Genomic DNA, 17,343 nt, shown 5'->3' with positions numbered 1-17,343 from the left:
TTCAAAATGAGTGACAAAACAAAATTATAAATAACATTTTACACCCCAAAATGTATAGTTTACACCGTGTACCTTGGCAAATGTTTTCTGGCTATCGTATTTTAACTGCAAGGGATATACATATAGATGGTTTTTGTAAACGGTAAATGGATAACAATATTTTGTCATTTCTGGAACAAACTCTTCAACTTCCACAGTAATATTTTGACAATTCTTTTCAAAAGGCTTCAGGGGCACATATGAAGACGTAATACAGTCTGCAGCAGAAAAAAGAACAGGCAAAGATGTAACAATCATTAACACATTCCTGCATTTATAAAAATATACACGATTTGTGTTCTCAAAGAGCAGTTTAACAAATAGAATTCTTAGTGATTGACAAAAAGTTATACAAGCACTTTAAGGACCCAGAAGAACAAGTAGGAGTAAGTAGCCTGATGCTGGTTTTAGTGAAACCCTTCAAACCAGACGTGGATTGCTATTCATTCTCAACGTAGAGTGATTTGCCAAATATAACACATCATAATTTTGACAAATGTAAACTCTGCAAAGAAATCCATTACATTTTTCCTCCTGTGACTGCAATTTAGCTTTCACTGCAAATTTCTATTGGTATCAGGGAAGTAACAGTAAATTTATGCCAATTAGCTCATGGCTAGTCACTCTTAAAAAGTTAACTTGGTGCAGGTGCAAATTTTCACTTAAGAAATAATGGCAGCCTTTTGAAACTACAAATCTTATGATGTGTTACCAATAATAAATTCAATCCTCCCGAAAGTGGAAAACACAAAGCCTCAGAGAGGTGTAGCAGCAGCACATGTTATTGAGGTAGCCCCTTGTAGTAAAGGTTATTCATACACTTAAGGGGCTCTAAGACTGCTGGTCCTTGCTGCAGAGCAATACTGATGGAGGAGGAAGACCCCGGAGAGTCAGACCCGAGGACACAATATTTTTCGTTGGGTTTGGCTTTCTATTATAGTGATACTTACAACAGAATATCTGGAGGTATAGAGTAAAGGTACAAAGAAACAAGTGATCATTTCACTACCCAGAGATAACTACTACTAATATTTTGGCATTATTTTCTTCTAGTCTTCTTCCTATGCATGTTTTATATAACAACACAAAAATCCCACTGTATACAGAACTTTATCCTGTTTTTTTTTTTTTGGCGTTTTATCTGATGTCTTATTTCATGAATTCTTTGTAAACATCATTTTTCATAGCTGCATAAAGTTTCATGGTATCTGGATACCATAACTGCCTTAACCACACTGACAGTGTTGGGCTCTGGTTGTTTCCAAATGCCCCCACCCCACATAAACAACACTGCAAAGAACACCTTTATGCATAAACTCCTGTCTACACTTCAAATTATTTCTTTAGGGAAAAAATAAGCCATTGTACTCTTAGATGTCTTAAAATGTCAATTGCCACTCTCTTACTTCAATCTTTTCGTGACTTCTCATGGTACTTGGAATGAAATTCAGTCTTTTAAGGAGTTACCATGGTCTTTACAATTCTCTACATGACGTGATTTTTCCTACTTCTCCTACTTCATCTCCTACTCTCCCTCGTGCCCGTCACACACTACACTAGAGCCACATTGGCTCCGTTTCTGTCCATACAAACCAAGCTAGCTCCCACCTCAAGGTCTTTACATATGGGACACCCTCAGAGCAGAATGTACAGCCACAGTCACCACATGCTGGCGGGGTCACATGGTGAGCCTTCACTGGCCACCCTTTTTAAAGCAGCCTGCCCAACCACAGACTGAAATTATTCATTTATTTGTTTTCTTGTTTAATGTCTGTCATTCATTCTAGACTGTAATCTCCATACTTTCAAAGCATCTGGTAAGTATTCAATAAAGTTTACTCAATAAATGCTTATTCGGTGAATAAATGGCTAGACAGAATCTCAGAAATGGAATGCCTTAGTTACGGACATTCATGGATATCTACTGCCAAACTGTATTCCTACTCGTGATGGGGGACGGTGCCTGGCCAAAACCTAGCCAGCATTAGACAGTTCCACTTCATTTTTGTAAATCTCATAGATGAACAAAAAAATCCCAATGCTTAAATGTTTACCTTTGTGTTAGTGGCATAATTACTGAGATTGGACATTTTAAAAAGATTTACAAGTCATTTTATTTCCTGCAAATTGTCTTTTGTGTCTCCTGAGATCATAGATTCTTTAGACAAGAAAAGAGATTCTCCTCCTTTTGGATCCCTTCGTTGATGAAACTTATCCAAGGCAAAAGGAGCAGAAACTCACTGGAGCACACTCACAACATCATATATAATACATGAAACAGCACCTGATAAAATCAACTCAATTCACTTCCTAATCTGTAACTGTTTATCATGCGTCCTGGGTTGAACAGTGTCCCACCCAAATTCATGTCTACTAGAAGCTCAGAATGTGACCTTATTTGGAAATAGGGTCTTGGCAGATGTAATTAGCTAGGAGGATGAGATCATAATGGATTAAGGTGGGCCCTAACCCCAATGACTGGTGTTCTTAATAGAAGGCCATGTGAGGACAGAGGCAGAGATTGGAGTGATGCAACTACAAGCAAAGGATGCCAAGGAGAGTCAGCAGCCACTAGAAGCTAGAAGAGGCGAGGAATGATTCTTCCTTAGAGCATTGAGAGGGAGCATGGCCCTGCTGACACCTTGATTTTGACCTCTAGCCTCTAGAACCACAGAATAAATTTGCGTTTTAAGCCACCCAGTTTGTAATACTTTCTTACAGCAGCCCTAGGAAACTAATATACCACGTAAACCTCAAGAAAAACACTGAGAAGATAAAAACCTGAGATTCAAGCATAATAGCTCTGTAGGCTTATTTGCAATATGTAAGTTCTTACTTGATAAATCCACAGGAACACATTCTACTGTGATGTTTAGCTGCCCAGGAATAATCTGCAATTTGGTCTTCTCTGGCCTAGATGTAAAATAAGAATATTTGATACTTAAAAATATGATTAAGAAGTGCATTGGTTACACTTTATCCAAACTCCCAAACGCTTCCAAAATCCAAATGCTCCGAAGCATTTGATTTTTCCCATATATGACTCACGTTCAGAATCTGAAGGAATTATAATTCATCTATTATACTGATCTACTGCAGTAACTCCCAAACACTTACTTCTTGTATTCTGAGAGCAACTTGAGAATGTCTTCGTTTGAAAGCTTGCTACTGTCTTGTTTATACAAAGGAGAAAATCTCCCATCCAGGTCCAGAGAACCTTGAATATCTTTGAAAATGGGTCTAAAACAGGAACAGAAGGGGTTTTTTAACTCCAAAGTATTGATAAATTAAGATAAAATAGTGGTGGTGGGAGTAGAAAATGGTGAAACTATCTTGGAACATACATAATTCGGCAGCTTCTCCCGAAGTTAAGCATACACCTACCCTCTGATCCTGCAATTCCGCTCCTAGGCATATTTCCACATGGTACTTGACCGTTCACAGCAGATTTATTTGTTATAGCCCCAAATGGCAACCACCCAGATATTCATCAACAGGTGAAGAAACAAATCGTGGTATATTCTTACAATGGAATACTACTCAAAATGAACAACTGATAGATACATTATGGATGAAACTCAAAAACAGACTGAGCACAAGAAACCAAATGCCGGGGCTTCCCTGGTGGCACAGTGGTTGAGAGTCCGCCTGCCGATGCAGGGGACACGGGTTCGTGCCCCGGTCCGGGAGGATCCCACATGCCGCGGAGCGGCTGGGTCCGTGGGCCATGGCTGCTGAGCCTGCATCGTCCAGAGCCTATGCTCCGCAACGGGAGAGGCCACAACAGTGAGAGGCCCGTGTAGCGCAAAAAAAAAAAAAAAAAAAGAAACCAAATGCAAGGGACTTCCCTGGCGGTCCAGTGGTTAACACTTCTCCTTCCAATACAGGGAGTGCGGGTTCCATCCCTGGTTGGGGAGATAAGATCCCACGTGCCTCGTGGCCAAAAAACCAAAACATGAAACAGAAGCAATACTGTAACAAATTCAATAAAGACTTTAAAAATGGTCCACATCAAAAAAAAAAGCCTTAAAAAAAAAAACCAAATGCAAGAGTACATACTGCATGATTCCACTTATATGATAGTCTAGAATAGGTAAAAGTCATCTAAGGTCAGTGGTTGCCTGGGTGTGGGTGGGATGGCTGACTGGACAGGAATATGAGGAAACTCTCTGGAGTGATAGACATGTTCTCTATCTTGGTTGGGGTGGTAGTTTTATGACTGTAAATATCTGTGAAAATTCATCAAGTTGGACATATAAAATGTGAATTTTAATCAAAGGTAAATTATCTCTCAATAAAGTTGATAAAAATTGAATTAGATATTTAAGATCAATTTATAGAGTCTACAATATATATGTAAAGTTTCCAATATGAATTGGAACTATTCCCTCCCGCTCCCCTTCTTCCATTTTTCAAGCAGCTCTTTTACTGCTAACTCGGGAAGTAATGTACAAGCACCCAACACACTGGAAGCAGCTACGGCCAGAAGCACAATTCCCCCGGCAGAACCACTGAAAATGTGGTTATAGGCATTAACTATTGTTCCTACTTCTAAGCATACCTCCTTTATTTTCAGTAAACAGGGGTTTATCACACATCTTTTAAATACCCCAGCCAAGCCTTTAGAGTGAGTTCCTGCTACTGCTGACAACCAAAGTAATTCAGGCAGAAAGAAACAGCATAATTCCACATCAGAACTGAGGATCACAGCGTCTAACTTTGAAGATTTTAAAATTTATTTTTCTACTGGCAAATCAGCATCAAGCAGCTACTGCCATGGCCTGAAGGGGGGCGGGGGGCAGTGTGCCACAGGTGTCCAGCGTGGGCTCTGAACTCAGACGCCATGAGCGCTGAGCCCTACTCACACACATGCCATGGGAACTTGGGCAAGGATTTTTTTTTTTTTTTATTTCAGTGACTCAATTTCCTCGTCTCTAAGATGGGGGAGGATACTACCCACCTCTTTTTTTGAGGGGGGTATGTATGTATGTGTGTATGTATGTATTTATTTGTTTGTGTGTTTGGCTGTGCCGGGTCTTAGTTGTGGCACGCAGGATCTTCGTTGCCGCGTGCAGGATCTTTAGTTGCGGCATGCGGGATCTAGTTCCCTGACCAGGGATCGAACCCGGGACCCCTGCATTGGGAGCGCAGAGTCTTACCCACTGGAGCACCAGGGAAGTCCCAATACCCACCTCTTAAGGAAGTATACATTAAACACTCAGACCTCTGCCTTATACACTGAGCACTTAATCCCTATAAATAATAACAGCAGCAGCAGCTGGAGCATCACTAAGTACGCTTATATTTACAGGCCGTATTTCACCTCCTATAATGCCTAAACATACCACCCTCCACTACTCTTTGCCCTTGACCTATCCTTGGCTATCATTCTTACCAGTCTGCAAAACAAGGACAAGGTGCCTTTTCATCTACCAACATACAATGCACTTTGAGACCTTCCCCCAAATGAAATGATTATAAATAGTGACAGAAGACTTAATTAACTTAGAATCTCCTATCCTTATGCTACTCCTCAGCACCCACTGAACATAACTGATTGAATTATTCAGAACACGGTGCCCTTTCCCCAGAAGTTCCAGTGAGCTGTACAGGCTGTACCACAAACAAGCCAGTGAACTTGTACTTCAAAGGGGGAATAAGCAAGAAGCACGTTTTAAGTCATCACTGTAGGTAGACTTGCAAGATCTGGAGAAAAAACATGTAACCCACCATCAGATATATGGTATAGATAATACACTTCCTAATAGACTACCCCTGAAGGGGTTGCCAAATTTGTCATCAGAAAGCAAGAAAATCTATTAAGTAATTACACACTTGCACTTAACAGCATTCTTTGCCTTCTCATTTTTAGTATGTTTTTCAGAATTACTCTATGATGGCTTTTCAAAGCATAAACCCAGCCAACTCTGAAACAGTGGGCACACTGTACATAATTCACTACAATTTCTGGTTTTCTGGGAAAAAATTCCATCACTTTAGCCAATAAGCTCTGCTTTAAAATGCAATAAAATTAAGTGGTGTCAGTCAGATCAGTAACCCAAGCCAAAGAAAATTTCCCTGAAGCAAGACATTTGAAAAAGTGAAATGTCTTTGAGGCACAGCAAATTCTAAGAGAAAGAACTCTTATATCCTGTTACAGACTGAACGTTTGTATCGTTCCCCCCACCCGGCCCCATGCCGCCAATGTTCATTTGTTGAAATCTAATCCCCAAGGTGATACTTGGAGGTAGGGCCTTTGGGAGGTGATTCGGTCATGAGGATGGAGACCTCATAAATGGGATTAGTGCCCTTATAAGAGGCCAGAGAGCTAGCCCGCCCTCGTTCCACCATGTGAGGATACAAGGAGAAGTTGGTTATCTAAAACCTGGAAGACAGTCCTCACCAGAACCCAACCATGCTGGCACCCTGATCTCGGAATTCTAACCTCTGGGTACGAAATAAATGTCTGTTGTTTAAGCCACCCAGTCTATAATAATTCATTATAGCAGTCCGAATGAACTGAGACACATCCCGAGTGTCCCAAGATGTAACTGGCTCGTCAGAAACAGACTTCCAAATGCTACTGGGAAAGACGACAGCCCTCAACTTTACATATGAGCGTGAATAGATGGGTCAGGATTATATTTGTACAAACCTGGCAGCCCAAGCAAAGGGCATTCTGTATTGTCCAAGGCGGCTACACACTTGCTTAGCTGTCCTGTGCACCTTCTGGGCTGTCTAAGGGCAGAAATAAGAAGACAAGATCATATTTGTTCAAACTACCAGGGACTCAGCCAGAAAAATAATTGCCCCAACTCACTGATATAAAACATCAAAATCTAGGAGAACAATATATAGAAATAGCTACAGGTAAAACACAACACACATCAGCCACCCACTTTCCAAGATGAAAGTACTTCCTAAAGGTTCTGTGTTTTCTCATCAACAAAGCCCTCATCGAGATATCAGAAGACAGACAAAATAGATGTAGGGCATGGTTTGCACCAAAGACCACTACTGGGAAAATTTAAGCAGTTGTAATGTGTATTTCCTTTCACAACGTGAGCAGGCAGACACGCATCATTCTTGGGAGAAGTTTGTTCTAGGTACTGCTGACCTTTTTACTCCCAAGATAAAAGCCAAATGACCAAGAATCAATGCAAATAGTTTCGCGTGGGCAGGAATTGCTGTTTGCACAGGCACTGGGAGATGGCAAAGGAGATGAACTGCCTATAGAGTCTAAACAGGCTGTGAAAATGCTGGCTGTATGCTCACCCCTAGGGATACAGAATGCTAGAGGCTTTTATCTATACTGTTCAGAGTTTCTTTTCCCACACATTAGTCACAGGTCTCCTCAGCATCTCCCACTTAATAAACACTATTTGGACACACAGCTAAATGCTACAAATAACAGATCGACTCTTACAAATACTCAGCAGCTGGAGTGCCGCTAGTGAACTGTGCCACAAATGCTTTCCCTCTCTGGGCCTCACTTTTCTCATTTATAAAATGAGACGAGAGAATTAGATCAATAATTTCCAAAAGTTTGGAATTCATGATCCAGAAATTGGGATGAGTCTATGGGTCGCCGACTTTGAAGGCTGCCACTTAAAGCCCTTGGATGGTAAAAAAAAAAACAATCCCCGTCATTTCATACGCCAACGTTTCAGGAAAGACAGACACGTGTAATGTCTAAAAGGTAGGAAGGGCAAAAATCTCAGAATAAAGGACAGCCCTTCGAATAAAATACATTGAAGTTTCATGAATGGCTCACTATCTTGTCTTTCTTTTCTCATTTCATCACAGATAGGAGTAAATTTGAGTACAGACTGGCATTTGGAAACTGCAGGACTGGGTCATTTTTATCCTCCCAGCTCTGAGATTCTAAGCCTGTATTGCAGGGCTGGGAGTAAAGAAAGGGTAGCTATTGCCAAGGATACGGTATCAATGAACAGGTGTTGCCTAAAAGCCTTTAGCTCTTACTTCGATAAACAAGCAAAAATCAGATCGTCGTGTAAAAAGGACATAAAGGAAAAGGGGGAAAAGTCACGTTCAAGCCTTAGCATGCATACTCACATAGTAAACAACGTTTTCAGAAAATACTGCATGCTGCGAGAACGTTGCGGGATTTTTTTGTTTTTTGTTTTCTTTTGGGAGGAATCATTGATGATACCATTTAAAATACCAATAAAAGGCAAAGTCTACATCAGGCTCAAACGCTCACAAACGATCTTTATAAATACCTTTGCCGGGTCGGAATTTTTGACGTAGGGTTCCGCACAGTGCGTGATGTTTCCCTGGAGCACCTTTTCAATTCTCGCGACCAGGAAAATTTCAGGATGTGGATTCGTCACTGAGAAAATTCCCTGGAAAAAATTCCTTCCGTTAGACTTTTCTAGAATGTAACCTCATATATACAGTTGTTTGGTTAGTGGTGTGTTTAGCACAGAATGTTGATATTCAACATAGGATCATGTCCAGGGCCCTGGCAATAGATAGCATTTCCTTTCATACAGCTTCGTACAGTTTCCCAGGCTCCCAATGCTCCTTTCAAAATGGATTTTCTATTTTGTCACCAATTTCACATGTATTATTAGTCCACAAAGCACAGGTGTCACCCCGGCTGCTTAGCCTTTTGTGTTCGGCGGTGTTTGCGAGGTGCGTCCTTAGGCCTTATCAGTACGGCGTGTATTGTTTGGCTCAAGCGGCATGTGCAAAAATAGCGTGCATTTCTGAAGTGGAACCGGATATGCATTTTTAAACGTAACTGCCTGTAACTCCAGGGCAATTCACTCACACTTAACTACTACTGATGGTAGCTAAGAAGGAAGAAAATACTTTACTGCTCTGTATAACATAAAAACTGAATCATCCTATAGAAACCATTCCTTTGTTGCAGTTAAAGAGCCCTGGTGCTCTCCACGTAAAGGCAGAGGACAGAGGATCCGAAACTCCTTTTGTTCCCAAACACTTTATCTCAGGTAGTAATGTAGATGCAACCCAAGTTCCATGAGTTTTCTTTGAGGGCATGTGGAACAAGCATATCATCTCCTGTTCCAGTTCAGCTCCTTCCAAATATAATGTCTTCCAAATAGCCTGTTAGTTGGTTATGTCCGTTGCTTAAAGAAGCACCACACAAATGAATTCAAGTGTAAAAATCCATCACTGGGACTCTACCAAGTTTTATTTTTCTGTTTGGTATATTACCAACTGTGTTAAGATAGTGTGTTCCAGTTTTCAAAGCATTTCAGACACGGTAGCTCATCTGTTCCAGAAAGAACCCTCTGAGGTAGACAGGAAAGGAGAGAAAACCAAGTGTAGGACGCTAAGTAATTCCCCCAAATCCAGCAGCTTCTAAGGGTCCCGGATTATGGCTGATTTAGCTTTGAATTCCCAAGCAGCAAGCATGGAAGAAAGTGGTTAAAAACTGCTCGGGGAGTCAAATCTCCTGGGTTCAAATGCTGACCCCACCATTTATGGGTTTAGGCAAGTCGTATCCTCTCTACATCTCAGATTGCCCATCTATGAAATGAGGGATGATGAGAGTAAGAGCGCTTTCGTAATCTTCTTGAGTGGATTAAATGAAGTAATGCACATTAGGTACCTGGTTATTGCCAGAGTAACCCAAAGCGTCCCAAGATCACAGAACTTGATTTTTGGTTCTGCCAGGAGCGTGCTGCCCGGGCTGTGACATGCAGTTGGCAGACTGCTAGAGCGGCTCCCGCAGAAGGTATGCTGAGCAGTGCACCCTGAGTGCAATCTCATGCTTTCTGATTGTCACGTGACTGTGCTAGAGAGTTTTCGTGCACCATCTCCCTCAGTCTTCATAAAAACCCTTGAACGCAAGCACTACGATATACACATTTTACAGATTAAGAAACTGAGGCTTAGAGACGTTCACGCAGTAAGTGGGTGAAGATTGCAGCCAGGGCTTCCAGACGATACACAGCCTCTCAGCCTCTTGACCTAGGCTTCCAACATCTCACGCGATACAGCTTGACGAGAACAGTAACACCAATTACTGCCACGGCTAACGTTCACTGAGTGCCTATTGTTCCCCATGCCCAGTACTCCAGCTGTTCCCCCACACAGCCATTTCCCCACACTGATGCGAGCAACGAATATTATCATTTAAAAGGATTTGACAACTGATAAGAGGAAGCTGCTTTCCCTCGTTTATCTGTTATCACTGTTACTACTGCTCTTGATAGCAGCCACGTCTTACTGAGCCAACTCGGTGGGCCTGGTACAGGGCCGAGTGCTTTCTAGGGACAGCACACGTTGTCTGAGCCTCACAGTCACCCTGGATGCAGGTACTCTGGTTACCTCCAGTTTACAGATGAGGATGCCGAGGCACAGGCATGCTCACTGTTCAAGTGACCAGGATTCCGGTCCAGGGGGAGACTCTCTGCAGCTGCGTCGCCTTTTGTCCCACCAGCTTCGAGCTCGCCCCCGTCCCCAGAACACAGAAGGGTAACCAGAGAGCACCCAGGAACCCTGTGTGGGCTGGGAGTCTGGCTCTTTAGGACAAGGCCTCTGGCCCTTCCCTCCTGTCCCACCAAGGAGGCATGGATGGGCCTGCCCCCGCCGGAGGGTGACTCTCACCCACTTCACTGCCCCCTCCCTCTAAAGAACGGGCCAGGTCCCCCCAGCCCAGTCCGCAGCACTTAGCCCCCAGAGCACGGCAGGGCATGTGACGGCAGAGTGCCCCCTTTTCACTAGCGCCCAACACCTGCTGCCCCCCAGCGGGGAGCCCACAGGTCAGTCTGGGGGACACGGGGGACTGAGCTCTGTCAGGGCATCTGGGAAGGAACTGCCAGGCAGCTGAGAGTGAAGTAACTGGTCACAGTGGCTGTTTGGTGGCAGGAAGGCAAAACTACTCAACGGACCCAGCTTCCTCCTTTTCCTGCGGTCACCTTGTTGCTCCAAGGAGCAGATGGGGAGGGCCTAGAACGGCCCGCAAGCCCCCACTGTCCACCAAGCCCTGGAGTGGCCTCTTTCTACAGATCATGCCACCCCTCGAACAGCCTTGGTGGAGGTGACGGGGTTGCCAGACAGCCCTTTCCAGGAATGCTGGGGACCCAGGCTGTTTCCCCATCTCTAGGGTGACAGGGAAGCAGTGCAGTAGAGGGGGGAATGCTCCTCATCTCAGTAGCTCTGTGACCTTGAGTAAGCCACCTGACTGCTCTGTGCCTCAGTTTCCTCATCTATAAAATGGGAATAGGAATAGGACCTACCTACTTTACTGGGGGTGTGGTAAGAATTAAATGACTTTATACAGATAAAGTACCTAGAGAAATACGGGAAAAAAATTGCTGAAAAAAATCTGATGAGCTGAGATTGGCGTTCAGATCTGCCAACATCCAGTCTCTCCCTACACAGTACTGCATCCCAGTCCTAAATGGGAGGAAGATGAAGAAAAAGCCTTCTTCAAAAGAAAATGTCCAGGGGCTTCCCTGGTGGTGCAGTGGTTGAGAGTCCGCCTGCCGATGCAGGGGACACGGGTTCGTGCCCCAGTCCGGGAAGATCCCACATGCCGCGGAGCAGCTGGGCCCGTGAGCCATGGCCGCTGAGCCTGCGTGTCCGGAGCCTGTGCTCCACAACGGGAGAGGCCACAACAGTGAGAGGCCCGCATACCGCAAAAAAAAAAAAAAAAAAAAAAAAAAAAAAGAAAATGTCCAAATATTGGAGCAAATGGCCGCTTCCTGGTATCTTTAGTTGATCTGGAACAAGGGTGCAAAATGATAAAGCCATTTGAGGCCGCTGCCGATTCCTCTGAAGCCTCTCTCACGTCCCACATCTTCTATGCAGTCTTCTAAGGCAACTCCTGAGCCTTGACCCCTCCTCACATTCCAAACTCCTCCACTCCCATTGTGTGATACAAGTCAGCACTTAATTACATACTGCCTAATGTTGTTGACTGAGGTCTTTCAAACAGACCTAGGCCCAAATCCCACCTTCACCACTACCAGCCATGTCATGACGGGGAGCTTACTTAGCCTCCCTGATCAGCGGTTTCCTCATCTGCAAAACAGCAATAATTATCCTACTTCACAAGACAATGGTGTTTACATGAGACACCAATGGAAAATTCTGGCACACAAGAGATATGCAAAAAATGCTGATTTTCTTCCTGACCTAGGTTATAGGTGGGATGACCCCTGAAACCACAATGTAAACTTCTTGTATTGAACAGACAGCTGAGCACATTGAACTAATGCAGCAAATACATCATTGGCTTAGAAGGACTTATTTGACACTGTGTGGAAAATTTTAAACATATAATTCAATAGCAGGTTCTCAAATACTTGTAATACTGTCTTGCTCAATCTCTCTTTTAGAAGCATAGGCCGTCATAGTGGAACGTTCAAGTATGTGACAACCACAGTCTGAGTAACAAACTAAGAGGATGTAAGGGAATGAGGAGCAGCATGGGGAAAAACGACCACAGGTCCACAGCCCAGAGGTGAGGGACAGCACACGTCAAGTCCCCTACCACTGGGCAATCTGTATCAATGAGCATAATCTTTGACCCTGAAAACCCCAATGCTTGAAATTTATTCTAAGGAGATAATTCAACAAGTGAGCGAACACGTAAGCACAAGGATGCAATAATGCAGTGTTCTTTATGATATCCCCAAATTAGAAATATCCTAATGAGCTAAATCAGTGGAATAACAGATTAGCCTTTAATAAGAATGTGACTGATACAGGGTGATAAACACGATGCTGAATACAGTAGGTATAAAACAGCACGACTATGATACAGCCTGTATAAGAGTACACATAATGTGTATGTGTTTATATATACACAACAGAGACATCCAGAAAGATGTTTGCCAAAATGTTAATAGTTATCGTCTATAGGTGCTGATTTTTACTTTCTTCTTTATTACTTTTTGTATTGTTCGAATTTTCTACATGATAATGTATTTATTTTTACAATCAGAACAAAAAGGAACATTTTTATTTAGGGTAAAAGAAATCTCATTACAATACGAGCTGCTTTGTTCTGCTTCTTCCCACTTTAATTCTCTGCCACATTCTAGTTTCCTTTCAGTTGCAAAAGTCTAGAAGGCAGACCATCAATTCTGCTCTGCCTAACCTCTTATGGCGTCCAGTCTGGTCAGAGGCCAAAATGCCAGGGAACTGTTAGGCTCCTTCCAAAGGGCATTCTTTGCCTCAGACAGGATAGGGGAGCGTAGCATTACAGCTGTGACACAAGAACTCCTTGAATAAAGAGAGTTTATGCTCCATTAAAACTACCTACTCAGGGGCTTCCTTGGTGGCGCAGTGGTTGAGAGTCTGCCTGCCGATGCAGGGGACACGGGTTCGTGCCCCGGTCCGGGAAGATCCCACATGCCGCGGAACGGCTGGGCCCGTGAGCCATGGCCGCTAAGCCTGCGTGTCCAGAGCCTGTGCTCCGCAACGGGAGAGGCCACAACAGTGAGAGGCCCGCGTACCGCAAAAAAAAAAAAAAACAAAAAACTACCTACTCAGAATGGGAATGGGAGTTAGGAGGGGAAGGTTATTGTAGGGTCAACTTTTTCTTCAAAGAAACGAGTCTTACAGGTACTTATTGCCTTGCTCAAAAGTATGCGCAGGGGTACAGGGGTGTGTCTGTGTCATCTGCATTCCATCTCACAAAATACTTCCTTTGAGATTCACATCACGGTCTCACTTCACCAGTGTATTATTAGCATATTTGCTGGTTTCCTTTTTTTCCCCTCCAACTTCAGTCACCAGAAAAACATCTATACACAGACCCTACAAGAGATGGAATGCCCATGAAAACACTGGCCTGAAACTATGAGGGAACCCAAGGGTGTTTCTGTTTCTTATTCTGAATGCGCTACCAAGGCTAAAAGATCATTCCTTACCTGCCTTATGTAGCGTAACTGAGATTCAGCAATTCCATGAATGAAAGACTCCGGTGAAGAACCTCTTGAGTTTCCATCACTAGCCAGTTGGGTTGAAGGGCTCCACAGCATTTCACGGACAGATGCGGGATTCAGGTCTACGTGGAAGTCAGCTGAAATCTTACAATTGTTCTTCACATCAAATAAGGCAAGATTTATAAAAAAGGGTTCAACCTGGGAATGAAAACCATTACGTTTTTAAACTACGACTTTTATTTTAGGTGGGGTGAGGGGAGGGACACAAATTACAAAATAATTTTTTTTTAATTCCTCTGAGTTCAACATTTACCTAAAATTGCACTGTGGTTCATTTGCATATAAGAAAGAGCATTCTAAATAACAGACTATCAAGTTTTAACTTCTGTCAGGTATAATTTCACAAGTTATAAATTTTTTAAAATGATGCGTAGAAATCAGAAGCCACATTTAAAGAACTTCAACTGTTCTATGAATAAATTTTAATTCTCCATAGGCTTACTGAAATTACCCCAAAATAATGCCGGTATTACAGAGCAGAAATAAATCTTCCCTTTTGCTATGTTACAGCTTATTGGATTATACATTTAATAAGAGCTAATATCAGTGAACATCCAATTACTTGACAAAAGCTTTGCTCCATCAGCAATTTTGGAAGACATGATTCCTCTCCACAGATGGCATTTGAAAGCTGGTCACAAAGAGAAATTTCATGCCAGATGGCATAAAGATTAACCCTTTACACACCGAAAGTCTGCTAGTGCATCTCAGCTACTTTGTTAGAGAATAAATCATCACTGTGGATATTTCTCAAAGACAAAGTAGAACCCCCAAAAAGATGAACATAAAATGCAGTCTCTTTGGCGATCTTACATTCATAGTTTCAAGTATTCCTAAGCAGCTCAAATGAAGCGTGACAGCTAATAATTAAAATTTGCTGTGAAGAACAGAATGAATTTACCCTATGAGAATAGTGAGTGAGGTGGAGCTGACTGCACAGCATCTGTGTTCCTCCATGGCTTTGGTGTTCCTTACTCATGGCTGTGAGTCAATTTCACAGAAGTCATATTCTCTAGTAGAATTTACAAATTTGAGGACTTTCCATGCTCTGCAGACATGTCCCTCTTGAAGGTAAAGAGCCTACCTACTCTACCTGCTATTTTGAATAGGTAAGACTTTCATGAATCCTCTCAAGATGAAAACACATTCCTATTCTGGCAAAATAAAGACATGTATGGAATTCTTCCATGTCAAATTTATCGTAACATGTAGCAATGGAATTTGCATGCGGTAAATTAGTTCTCAGAACAAAATTAAAAATCTTAAAAAAATAAGGAAGAAGTTTCCTTAATGCACTGGTTTAATGGAGGTAGAAGGAAAATTCATACATACGTTTGTGGGTGGTCCTTTTGCATTGTCTCCAACTTGACCCAAGATATTGAACGTTAAATCATGGCAATTTACCAGGAAACGTTTATTGCACTTTTCCTCAAATGGCTTTATATCAGGTTCAATTCCGGAAAAGTCCAACCTCTACAAAATACATAATATGAATCAATTCTCCCCCAAAATAGATATTATATGAATATAGATCTATGCGTAAAAATTGCAAAATCCAACACAGTTCTCTGTCCATTCTTCATTTGAACTCTTATTTTTTTATTCAACAAGGCTTTGTAGAGCTCTTATAGTAAGGTTCAAACACAGAGAGAAATCCCGACCTCACCCTCCACCCCACTCCTCTGACTTCATCTCCTATCCTCCCCCGAACCTCTGTTCAGCCCCATTGGCCTCCTTGGTTATTTCTCCAGCACACCAAGTATACTCCCACCTCAGGACCTTTGCACTTGGTGTTCTGTAAGGAACCCTCTTCCCCCAAGATAACTGCAAGGCTTATTTACCAGGGTGAGGCTTCATTTCATTCAAGTGTCTAATCAATTGGCATTTCCACAGAAAGACCTTCCTTAATTCCCTATATAAAACTACATACTGGGCTTCCCTGGTGGCGCAGTGGTTGAGAGTCCGCCTGCCGATGCAGGGGACACGGGTCCGTGCCCCGGTCCGGGAAGATCCCACATGCCGCGGAGCGGCTGGGCCCGTGAGCCATGGCCGCTGAGCCTGCGCGTCCGGAGCCTGTGCTCCGCAACGGGAGAGGCCACAACGGTGAGAGACCCACGTACCGCAAAAGAACAAAAAACAAAACAAAACAAAAACTATATACTCTCTGAAAGTCTCTACTCCCTTTCTTTAATTTCGTTTTCAAACATTATTTTTGATATTTATTTGGTTGTTTACTGTTTGTCTTCCCCACAAAATATTATGTTCCAGGATGGTAGGAATTTTGTTTCTTTCATGAGCTGTGCAGGAGACAAATTTGACATGAATGGATATGGAAAGCAAGAATAACACAATGGCCTCTAACTTGGAAGATTCAGTAGACTGTGATGTTACAAACTTAGATGGGAAATAAAAATGAATAGCAGGTATGGGGGGAGGGTGAACAGAGGTGATGAGTTCAGCTTGGGATGTGTTGAGTTTGAGGTGATGCAAGTAAGTGGTTGGAAAAATAGGAGAGGTGTGGGTTGGAGATCTGGATTTGGGAATCAGTGGTAACCAGGGTGAGGAGGACAAGGCCGGACCTCTGAGGACCACCTACATTGAAATGATGAGCAGAGGGAAAGGCATGTGCTCCTGAGCTCATCTTCTAACAGAGCTGGGAGATGAACCCTGGCTGCCACAGAGATATATTTTTGAAAATTATTGTTATCTCAAAATAAAGTTTAAAAAAAGATACTGGGGGCTTCCCTGGTGGTGCAGTGGTTGAGAGTCCGCCTGCCGATGCAGGGGACACGGGTTCGTGCCCCGGTCCGGGAAGACCCCACATGCCGCGGAGCGGCTGGGCCCGTGAGCCATGGCCGCTGAGCCTGCGCTCCGCAACGGGAGAGGCCACAACAGTGAGAGGTCCGCCTACAGCAAAAAATAAATAAATAAATAAAATTTTAAAAAAAATAAAAAAGGATATTAGGAGTCAAAGAATTCCTCTCACAGAATCCTCCTCCTCAGCTCACACGGCTCAGGAGATCCTGAGTTCATCTGTTCATTCTAATGGTCTGAACAGACTCACATTCTGTGCACAAATGGGAGGAAAAGTATATACTGTGGGACAACTTACTATACTTTCGATAAGACCAGAGACAGGGTAGATGGGAAATGACTGGATGAATCCGAGCAGAATATACTGCCAGTATGGAAAACTCAAGCCAAGAAACATAAGAATTTTTCTCAATTGCCTGAGTATTTCAAGCCAAAACAGGTATTGTGACTGAAGAGTCTTGGATAATTATAGCTGTCCTGACCTTGCCTACATCACTGACAAAATTCTCCTTAAAAGGGCCTAAAATATAATAGT

The 17,343-nt window shown here is 42.9% G+C and overlaps 1 protein-coding gene across 1 annotated transcript in view; it reads right to left on the bottom strand.

The window, feature by feature from the left end:
- DOCK11 (dedicator of cytokinesis 11) overlaps nucleotides 1–17,343 on the bottom strand; it is a 191,681-nt gene that overhangs the window by 109,501 nt on the left and 64,837 nt on the right. The window contains exons 11-17 of the mRNA XM_082865385.1: nucleotides 15,327–15,467; nucleotides 13,920–14,132; nucleotides 8,283–8,405; nucleotides 6,695–6,777; nucleotides 3,157–3,279; nucleotides 2,876–2,952; nucleotides 73–257 (exon numbers count right to left, since the gene is read on the bottom strand). Coding sequence (XP_082721511.1) covers nucleotides 73–257; nucleotides 2,876–2,952; nucleotides 3,157–3,279; nucleotides 6,695–6,777; nucleotides 8,283–8,405; nucleotides 13,920–14,132; nucleotides 15,327–15,467 — 945 coding nt within the window. The remainder of the gene's footprint in view (nucleotides 1–72; nucleotides 258–2,875; nucleotides 2,953–3,156; nucleotides 3,280–6,694; nucleotides 6,778–8,282; nucleotides 8,406–13,919; nucleotides 14,133–15,326; nucleotides 15,468–17,343) is intronic.

The sequence above is a fragment of the Leucopleurus acutus genome, assembly GCF_964270905.1.
Source record: "Leucopleurus acutus genome assembly, chromosome: X".
NCBI classification, from domain to species: domain Eukaryota; kingdom Metazoa; phylum Chordata; class Mammalia; order Artiodactyla; family Delphinidae; genus Leucopleurus; species Leucopleurus acutus.
Note: the sequence above shows the minus strand (reverse complement) of the source record. Positions and strands in the feature narration are given on the sequence as shown.